This window comes from Varroa jacobsoni, unplaced genomic scaffold (genome assembly GCF_002532875.2).
Source record: "Varroa jacobsoni isolate VJ856 unplaced genomic scaffold, vjacob_1.0 contig00132, whole genome shotgun sequence".
Lineage (NCBI taxonomy): Eukaryota > Metazoa > Arthropoda > Arachnida > Mesostigmata > Varroidae > Varroa > Varroa jacobsoni.
Window position 1 is genome coordinate 173,630 of NW_019214415.1, and position 9,121 is coordinate 182,750.

At 39.5% G+C, this 9,121-nt stretch overlaps 1 protein-coding gene across 4 annotated transcripts; it reads left to right on the plus strand.

The window, feature by feature from the left end:
• Positions 1 to 1,386: 1,386 nt before the first annotated feature.
• LOC111270826 (uncharacterized) lies at positions 1,387 to 8,434 on the plus strand. Of its 4 annotated transcripts, XM_022851253.2 has the most exons (7): positions 1,388 to 2,376; positions 2,640 to 2,708; positions 4,219 to 4,502; positions 4,757 to 5,024; positions 5,872 to 6,046; positions 6,477 to 6,646; positions 7,083 to 8,434. In XM_022851253.2, the coding sequence occupies exons 3-7, from the start codon at positions 4,236 to 4,238 to the stop codon at positions 7,439 to 7,441; spliced, it is 1,239 nt and encodes a 412-aa protein (XP_022706988.1). In that variant the 5' UTR covers positions 1,388 to 2,376; positions 2,640 to 2,708; positions 4,219 to 4,235; the 3' UTR covers positions 7,442 to 8,434. The 4 variants fall into 4 exon arrangements, with proteins under 4 accessions (XP_022706991.1, XP_022706988.1, XP_022706989.1 ...); XM_022851256.2 differs by lacking the exon at positions 2,640 to 2,708 and having other exon boundaries at positions 1,387 to 2,376; XM_022851254.1 differs by lacking the exon at positions 1,388 to 2,376 and having other exon boundaries at positions 2,385 to 2,708.
• Positions 8,435 to 9,121: the final 687 nt, after the last annotated feature.

Sequence of the window (9,121 nt, forward strand, 5' to 3'; positions counted from 1 at the left end):
TTGGCGAGCTATCACTCGTTATGAGTTAGGCTTCAAAGCCTTTAGTCCTTTAACGGATCGATCTTTTTCGTCCACTTTGCCTGGTGTGCAGTGCCTACGATGAAAGGCAATGTAAGTTCAGGCTGATGCGAAGAAACCAGTCAAGGAGATATATGTCTCTCCTATGGAGGGCATATCCAAAGTTTGAACGGTTCATTCGAGCTTGATGATGGACAATCGCTAAAAGGATCCATCACTGATTTATCTTCCTCTGTTTTTTCTTTTTCTTTCGCGCCCTGATATCAGTGACGAGCAGTAGATTCCACCATAATGCCTGCTTGCTTCGGAAAGCACTTAACGAGACAGCAAGCTTTTACCTAAAACAGCGTCTGTATGGAAAAAGTTAGAATTACTGATTGTCGGTTAAGTTTACCTGGTCTATTTAATTACTTGTGTCGACACGAATTATTGCCGTGAATTGAGAAGTATTATGGTTCTTAATAACGATTTTTATAGTTACTAGAGTTTTTACTAGAGTTATCTTGTAGCAGTTAAACCGACCGTATCATCTCGCTACAAGGAACTAGACTAACATTTCTTTTCATCTATCGCTTAGATTAAATTAATCTAATGTATTAATTCGATATAAGATGTATAGGAAAAAAAATAGTATATTTTCGTTATGTCGGCGTGGAAACAACGTACTATAGGGTGACATTCGTCACCCCACGTGAACAGATGTAGTGAAGGGGCAACCAAAGTTCTATACAATTTTATATAAAAAAAAAAAAAAAAAGTTCATCTACTGGGGCTTATAGGATTATATGCGACAAAGTGATATAAGTTCCTGTTTTTTTTTTTAATCAAAAGGAAGATCGATTTAAAATGTTTAGATTTACAAATTTTAAAATGCTAGGCTATAGGGCAACTAGGTTTTTTCATTTCATTGAACCTTTGTTAAGCGGTAAATTAGTAAAGTTTCTACTCTATCTGTCCCTGGGCTACATTTTTGATAACAAAGTAAAGGCAAGCTACGTTATCTTAAGTAGAACTACATGATTTCTATGTAGGCCAGAATGAAGTGAAAGTACGTGGGTTATCGCATATATGAAAAATAGTCGCCATTGCTAATTTTTATGGAGAAGGCGAGTGAAACGTGCATATCTTATTTTTGCGCTTGCTGAGGCATATTCTGTTCTAGTGCGTATGCATCCACATGTGTCTAATGTAGCAGATTGTAGACTTCAGTACAGTCAAGTCCGCTTTGAAGAATGCGTCCCTTACTTCATTGAAAAAAGCATATATCTTAGGCCATTTCAAACCCCATCATACATTGCGCAAAACCAGTTCATGTAATGGACGAACCATGATCACAGTTCTCTCCCGAAAAACAAATGGAAAAAAAATGGAAAAGAAAAAACATTCTTTCTCTTGAATGACACGTTTGTTTGCACTAAGCCAGTAGTCGTATGTGTATATTAAGACATATATTAGGATATATGTGTAGTTTAAACAGTGTCACCATTGTCGTCAAACCGTATGAGCTAATGAGTCAACTTGCTCAAATGTTTTCCCATTGCCGTTCTGTTTGCTTCATTCTTTATCGTACGAGCTATGGCCACCGCGGTTGCTAAATCAGTTAGGTGGACTTCCCTCATCGCGGCCGAGTCGTTGTACAGCGAATTTGAAATGGGTCGAGTGACATCAAGTAATAGTGCTATTACAGCTGCTGCCCTCTGATATTCTCCCGTGAAGCTCTTGTCTGCAGCCCACGTGCCTTGTCTTTTCGCCTGCGTAAGTGCGAGCCTCGACTGCTCTCCTGATGTGTCGCCCTATACGCGTTATAAACACCAAACAAATGGTCGTATTTTTTCCCATCATTCTTCTCTCTTTTCCTGGCTTTGTGAACTCCACGACGTCTTACGGGACCGCGACTGGAAATATCGGCACCGTCTTCGCAGACGATGCATTGAAGCAGACGGCGCAGCATGGCGAACGTCGCCGGCAAACCACACCGAGCGAGTTCGCTATACACAAAGTGAACGCACACTTCAGCTGACCGACCTGGCAAAAATAGATGTTTGTTTGGCATTAGCGCTAGAATAGACGTTGATGACGATGAGAGATCTTTTGCATTGTATCTGCCTTAATTAAGCACTGCTACTTCAAACTTTCGAACACTATAAAACGAAGCGTTTACGTTCAGCCAACTTTGAAGCCAACATTTTAACTCGTGTTCGTTTCGTCATTAGCTACAGACGCACTAACTATCATTTAACAATGTAAAGTGGTCAGATTGACGAAACGAGATGTGAAGTAAGGGCAATACGTTGCACAGGCTCTACCGGGATATCGCTGCATCTGACAAGAAATTCGAGAATGATGTGTTTACTTTCGGTAAGGCGTGATGCCACGTCGCGAGGCAGTTCCGTCGCGAAAGGCTTCCGGTCGTGTTATATATTGTTATATAATATTTATATAGAATAGGTGGAACGTTCTAGAAAGCTGTATTCATGCTAGTGATTGTGATGTGCGGATCCACTAGGCTAGATAGGTCCAAGAGACAACAAGTTCGAATGAAACATACACCGACTATATAAATATAGGACAAAAAAATAATTGACTTTGTCTGTGATACGTAAACTGGTTCACCCACGGAGGTCGTTGGCATCATCGACTCGTTCGGGGCGCAGGCTCGTCGCAGATTTCTAATTGAAATCGCGTAGAAAGTGAGTAAGAAAAGAGAACGGGTTGTCGTTTTCAGAGGTACTGCTTAGGTTCGTGTTATTTGAAATAATAAAGGTAAGATCCGTTTTGCGTTTGGAAAGATCCAATATATTTTCTGGCTTAGTTAGTATATGACGCTGTTACCCGATTCCGTCAGTTAGTGATGCGACTTGTCAGAAGTCTCAGCTGAGGTGATTAGGTGAGACAACTGAAATTGACGGTAGATAATGGACCTCAGTTGTTTATAGTGAATGCAAAATAACAGCGTAGAAACAAATCCGATACAAATGCAAGTGTAGCATACGATTTAGTATATAGAGTAGTACCTATATGCTTTGCTCGCACATTTGGATTTAATTTTTTTGTGGTTATTATTGAAAACAAAGCAAATACGCTAGTTTATCGGTCAAATCGGTAACTGATAAAAGTTAAACTAGAGGGAAGAAGGTTATATTTTTTTTTATTCAAAGAACAATTAAATCTAAATATTTCTCTTGACAATACACGGATCAGAAGTGAAGTTGTTGACGGATAGCTCTGTTGCAGCCTGTAAAGCAAAGAATATATTAAACGATCTTTCCGGGTCGGCTTCTTGTTAGCGTATAGGGCAGACAATAAGTTGAGTGACCATGTGGCGCATATAAGAATGATGAAAACAAAACGTTTCGATCGATACCAGAGTAGTCGTTTTCTTGTTGCGTTATTTGAGAACTCTGAAGAGCTCTTCGTTTGCCTCACGAAGTGCATCACTTTTAATCTTCACTTGTTGTTAAATATTACTAATTGTAGTGGATATATATATATATATATATGCATATATGGCGATGAAACTTAACGGCAGCGCAAGCACCACCTTAGTGCATCTTAGTGGATGTACTCCAAAATACGTTAGCAATGGTTGAGAGCTTGACATCTACGAGGTAGGCATTAAAACGTGGCAAGATTAAAAAGTGAATCAATGGGATCAAATGTTAATTGAATCAAAGGAAAAGGACGACACGAAACTAATATGGGTAATGCAATAATAATGTGAATGACTGTGTAGGAAGAACTGCTCTTTTTTTACGTATACGGTATGTTGTCAAATACAATTCTGGCAACATTCTTCTCATCATGAACGCGCACTAGAAGGCTGACGATGTCTGCATTTTTTTTTTTAAATCTGGTACTCTTTAACAATCTGAATATACTCGATATTTTTTACACTATCGTTTCCCCTGAAATATCACCACAGACAGTCCCACTGTTATGAGCAGACAGCGATTGATTGGTTGGTACCACAGCTTTGGACGGCGGGATATTTGCTTCTTCTAATTAGAAAGCAACTCGTCATCTTAGCAGTCATAAGCGACCATGCTCGTGACAAGCGGGATTTCGAACCGTACGCGTACCAGAAAAACAGATCTTTCACAAATTTCTAGATACTCCTCCTTTATGAGATTCTCTTTTTCATCCACTGCACTGAACTAGCAATAAATAAGAATATCTGTCTATGTATGATTCTACGGGAAGCACATAAGGGACGAGGAATGTCGCTGACGACGTCTGCCTCGGAGTCAGCGTTGGTTGGGCCAGATCACAACAGCGATAAAGCGGATGCTTTGAGCGATGCTTCCGATTTGAAAACAACTCCGCCGGAGAAAATGACACCCGAGGGGTCACCCGAAACGGACCAGTTGACGCTTACTTTCAATGAAGCAGCTGATCTGCCCAAGACGATGCTCTTATTTCAGCCGGACGCGTACCTCGCGTTGTTTCCTTACTGCCAAGCTATTCTCAGCTCAAACAAAGTTCTGGTGAGAAGCAGGTTTAGTACAATCTATTGACTGGGAGTTTAGTCTGTACAATAAGGCAATGTATTTGTTCATTTAGACCAGCAAAATACCACAGTCGCGGAATGATTCCGAATTTGTATCATTAAATGTCCAATGGGTAAGTCCTTCGTACGTCCTAAAATTGAGTTTACTGTCTGAGATGCAGACTCATCCGAAGGGTATTATTGTTATTCTATTACATTTGTCCCTTTTGGTTTAATCATATTGCGTTCTAGGACAAAGACGACAAAATAGAGTCGATTGGAATGTGCGTGTCCGCTATGATCGTTGCGGAGCTTGATGCAATTGCCGCCTCGCCTGGTCAGGAGTACCGCCGACAAACTGCGAAAGCCACTCTTCAGCTGGTCTCCTCGGCAGCGCAGAAAAAAAATCCGTATCTGATTCGTGAGAGTTGCGCCTACGTCAAGGATCTTCGTCATCCTATGGGGACAAGTCTTAAAAATGAACGTATTTATGAAATAGCACAAGTTCTAGAATCCCGTGGTAAGTTAGACGGTTAAGATGTTCGAAATATTAGAATTAATGCATATATTAAATTATTAAAAGAATATGAGTGAGATAATTTAGGCTCAACTGAATCTCGGGGTACGTGCTTGGTCTAAACAAATGTGTAAATGTGTCAAGTTCTGTGTCTGGTGCCACTGAATTAATCAAGCTGCTACCATATTCCCAGCACGAATCTAACCATGGGCTTGTCTGCACCAAATCTAGGTTTCGAATCTAACTCGTCACATAAGTTCCTAAGTTTAGTCGTTAACAACTTGATTACCGCACCATCTCACGTGGACGGGTTATTGTCGATCTGTGAGAACCTGTTACACTACGAGATCTAATATGTGCGTGAGTGTTTATCAATAGAATTTTCTCTAATTTAGAATTAATTAAGTGCGCAAAGGCTCGTTGTGTGACTGAGAATTTTCAAAGAGCAAAAAAAATAGTTGAAAGTGATTTGCGAGTATAAAGGACGACGACACGTAAAAAAAGGAAACGTTTGACACATGTCAAACATGCTTAATTAATTAGGTGTGTGTAACTGAATTCTACCCAAGTATATATTTTATAATAAATTCTAGGTTTCAAATAATACAACGCCAAAATATTACAGGGGTCATTTTTTCAATTATATTCAATTATAACACACCCTTTTTGAACTTCCGCCCATTTTTCTTTGTTTTATTTGTATTTTGTTTTTGATAATTTTTTACCTTTTTAGGTCACATATTTATACACGCACGTGCCAAATTTGTTTTATTTGCCTACTTTTATACCACAACGCAAATAATTAGTTGGATTTGCTAATGGTTCTTGGTATCACTGTTATGCCTTGCAGGCTCAAAATTACTTGTCGTCACAAACGAGGTCTATCTTCAGTCAAAGTTATCCATGATAAAGCTTCCATGGGTTAATATAATAGATTTCCTCACGCAATATTACTGGCTCACGCCTACCGTGAACGAACATATCATCGAGAATCTGCACACGATCGGAGAAGAGGCCATGCTTCGGTCAGTACGAATAGTTTTTAAAAGCTAAAAGTAAATAGTCACTATGTAGACAATATTCCATCACCGACGGGCCGCATGATACACGTCAGTCTCGATACTGTCCACACTAGAAATTTTTCTACAACAAAAAGACCTATTTTTTGACCCATATTAGTACATTTATTTACAAGACTACAATTATTGTGTAGGTCTATTGAAAGGAAGATTAGAATCGATTTTGTAACATGAAGAACACTGGCAATGATGCACTTCATGACGTACCTGTGCTTATCAACCACCATGAGGACAGGGTACTCGCGACGCGTACAGAAATGTGGTCGAATAATATTTACAGCCATTTTAAATGTGCCCTGGGTCGCGCAATTGTAAGAGGACTTCCGTTTGCAACTCTCATTTCAATATATTGTTGCCGCTTATATTGGAGACACAGGTTTGCCGAAACGATTGTCACATCTATCGTTTGGAAGGGAAGCATCGCGCTTATGGCGCCTTTGCCGATGAACATACGGCTCAGTATGTTTCCCCCAAAGCCACTAGACGGGGTCCTGCATGACATCGGTCTGCACCGAAAAAATTTACAGGATAGAAACGCAGTATTTGGTAAGAACACCCATTTGCCTAATACGATGTGTTTTTCATTAGCGCCTTGGGTTAGGTTTCACAGGTTCCACTATTGTTTTCATTAACTTCCTCCCATATGCAAGTAGTGCCGTTCCCTCAGATAAGCTGTGTGAAATGTTCATTTTTAACGTATTCGATGTTATTTACTAAAATCTGCACAGAACTATCTCAGCCTATAGACGAATATCATCAAAAACAAGCTCCTGAAGAGAATGAATCTGAGTAGATCGCTCAATAACAACATGTGGAAAGTAACATTAGCATCGTAACCTAACCCAATTCTTCAACTAAAAGGCCAATTTGCAAGACTCAAAATTGCACGAAATTTTACTTTATTTCGATATAATTTCGAGCCCAAAATTGATACGAGTTTCTGCTTCACGTTTGTTCTGCCTGTTTTAACGTTTTTTTGCAGCTGAAATAATCAATTTCCAACAGGTCGATAAGACAAAAGTTCTGCTAAATGTGTTCCACGCAACACCTACAAGTCTCGAACGCACTATAAATTTTTTGGCTTTTCTTAAAGAGGCCATCTCTCTCTGCCAGCCTATTGCAAACATGTTCGTTAATATGACCAGCCGCGTCTATCTGTTAGACATCGTCAGCGGTGCCCTTTACGATCTCGTATCTCCCAACCCCGCAAAGTCTTCGCTCGCAACAGTGTCTTCCGAATCAACGTTCCGCGACTCCACGTCCGCGCATTCAGCTGAATCCCATTCAAGATCGGGCTTGTCTCAGGAATTGTCAGATTTGCAAAGCAAACCTTCAGAGTGATGTACGATGTCGCCGTCTTCAATGTGGGTTTCACCTGGCGACGTACATGTATTGGCCGGTAGATAGTGCTACTGCCCGATGCCTTTCATTCTTTATGTCATTCTCGAAAAGTGCTGACAAATTGGAAACAGCAGAATCGGTGACGACTTCAATACGTATGATCATTTTAGTGGCAAAAAAATAGGATAAAATGGAGGTAAATGTTTGACAAAAAGAGGGCGTTGAGGGCTGTTGAATAGGTAATAGTTTCTCGGTAAATACATACTGTATACCGGCATAAGCGTTGATTACTAGGTGGCACTCTCAGATTTCTTTGAGTGAACAAAGAAAGATAATCTATTTATATACAAAGTGGTAAATTTCTCACACAATGGCAATATATCTAAGTGGTTCATTGAAATATCATTTCTTACTAAGACATTTTTTCATTCTTTCGGCCCGGTTGAACGAATCCGAAAATCCTCTAAAGTAACTTGGTTCGCTTCCGTCACAGTGCTAGAATCCATTAGACGTGTACGTTCCAGACAGTACGAACACGTCCATATATATATATATATACACATACAAACATATAAGAAAACAGAGAAAGAACACCGATTTATGCATTGGTACTTTATTGCTTAAGAGTAAAAATGGCATTATAAGAGTAACGATTACACTCAATAAAATTATCATCTGTAGACACAGGGCTATACCCTAGTGCTATAACGAAGCTTACAGACATATATGTATCCAAATAAAATCTATTTTCTAGTTGGATCTGTAAGGCAGCTAATGCGAGCAGGTAGAGCGACCAAAAAGATTAGTTGTTTAACCTAACCTCTTAAAGGACTTTTTGTATGCAAAAGTTACCTTATATATACCTCTCATGATGATTTTATGATTCTCTTGTGAACTGCGCCTGTGAACACGCTGCCTATGTAAATTATAAATAAAATTTGTTATTAAACGGGAAAATTTTATATTAGTAAAGAGTGAATTGTATTTGATCAATGAACGATATCATGATTTGATTACCGGTGCTTTGCTTGCTGAACCTAGTCAGTTTCGCCTCTTGTCCTTCGCATTTATCTAGTACTGACATAATAAATTGCGAGAGATACAATGTGATTTCGAGGATAAACCAAAACAATGCCCTCGGACGACGCCGTTAGCTTACTTTCCCGATAGAACTTAAACTACGGAAGATAGTTACGGAGGATCAAAAGTGATTCGTCTGGTCGAATCATTCAGATAAGGCCAATATGTAGTACGATTTTATCGGTAGAATTAAATGAAACCCTACTTCCAGTTACTGTCAAACGTTTATTTGGTCAGGGACCCTGTCATAATGTGTTGGACTGCTCGACCTGTCGTTTTTATCGATTGCGAGAAAAACGCCAAATAGGCGAACTAGCGTGGCGTGACTTATTTTTGTCCTTTTTGCTGCTTGCGTAATAAGGAATAAGTTGATGCTGTAAATTCTATAAGGCTGTCCTAACTATGAGCCGTTACGTCAATTACAATTGCGTTCTTTTTGTTATTATTACTATTTCATTAATAGGTGCCGTTTGTTACATTACAAAGCGTTTATTGTTCATCGTAGGAGAAAACGAATGTGGTCGTTTCCGTGAATCGATCGCACGATGACCCACTTTATTTCTCTGGGCCGTTGGTATTAGGCAAACGATATGGCTCTTC

Coding starts and splice junctions, on each gene's coding strand:
- LOC111270826 (XM_022851256.2), top strand. CDS start 4,236: ATGTCGCTGACGACGTCTGCCTCGGAGTCAGCGTTGGTTGGGCCAGAT. Junction 4,503..4,756: donor TCAGCTCAAACAAAGTTCTG/GTGAGAAGCAGG, acceptor ATTGCGTTCTAG/GACAAAGACGACAAAATAGA. Junction 5,025..5,871: donor ACAAGTTCTAGAATCCCGTG/GTAAGTTAGACG, acceptor TATGCCTTGCAG/GCTCAAAATTACTTGTCGTC.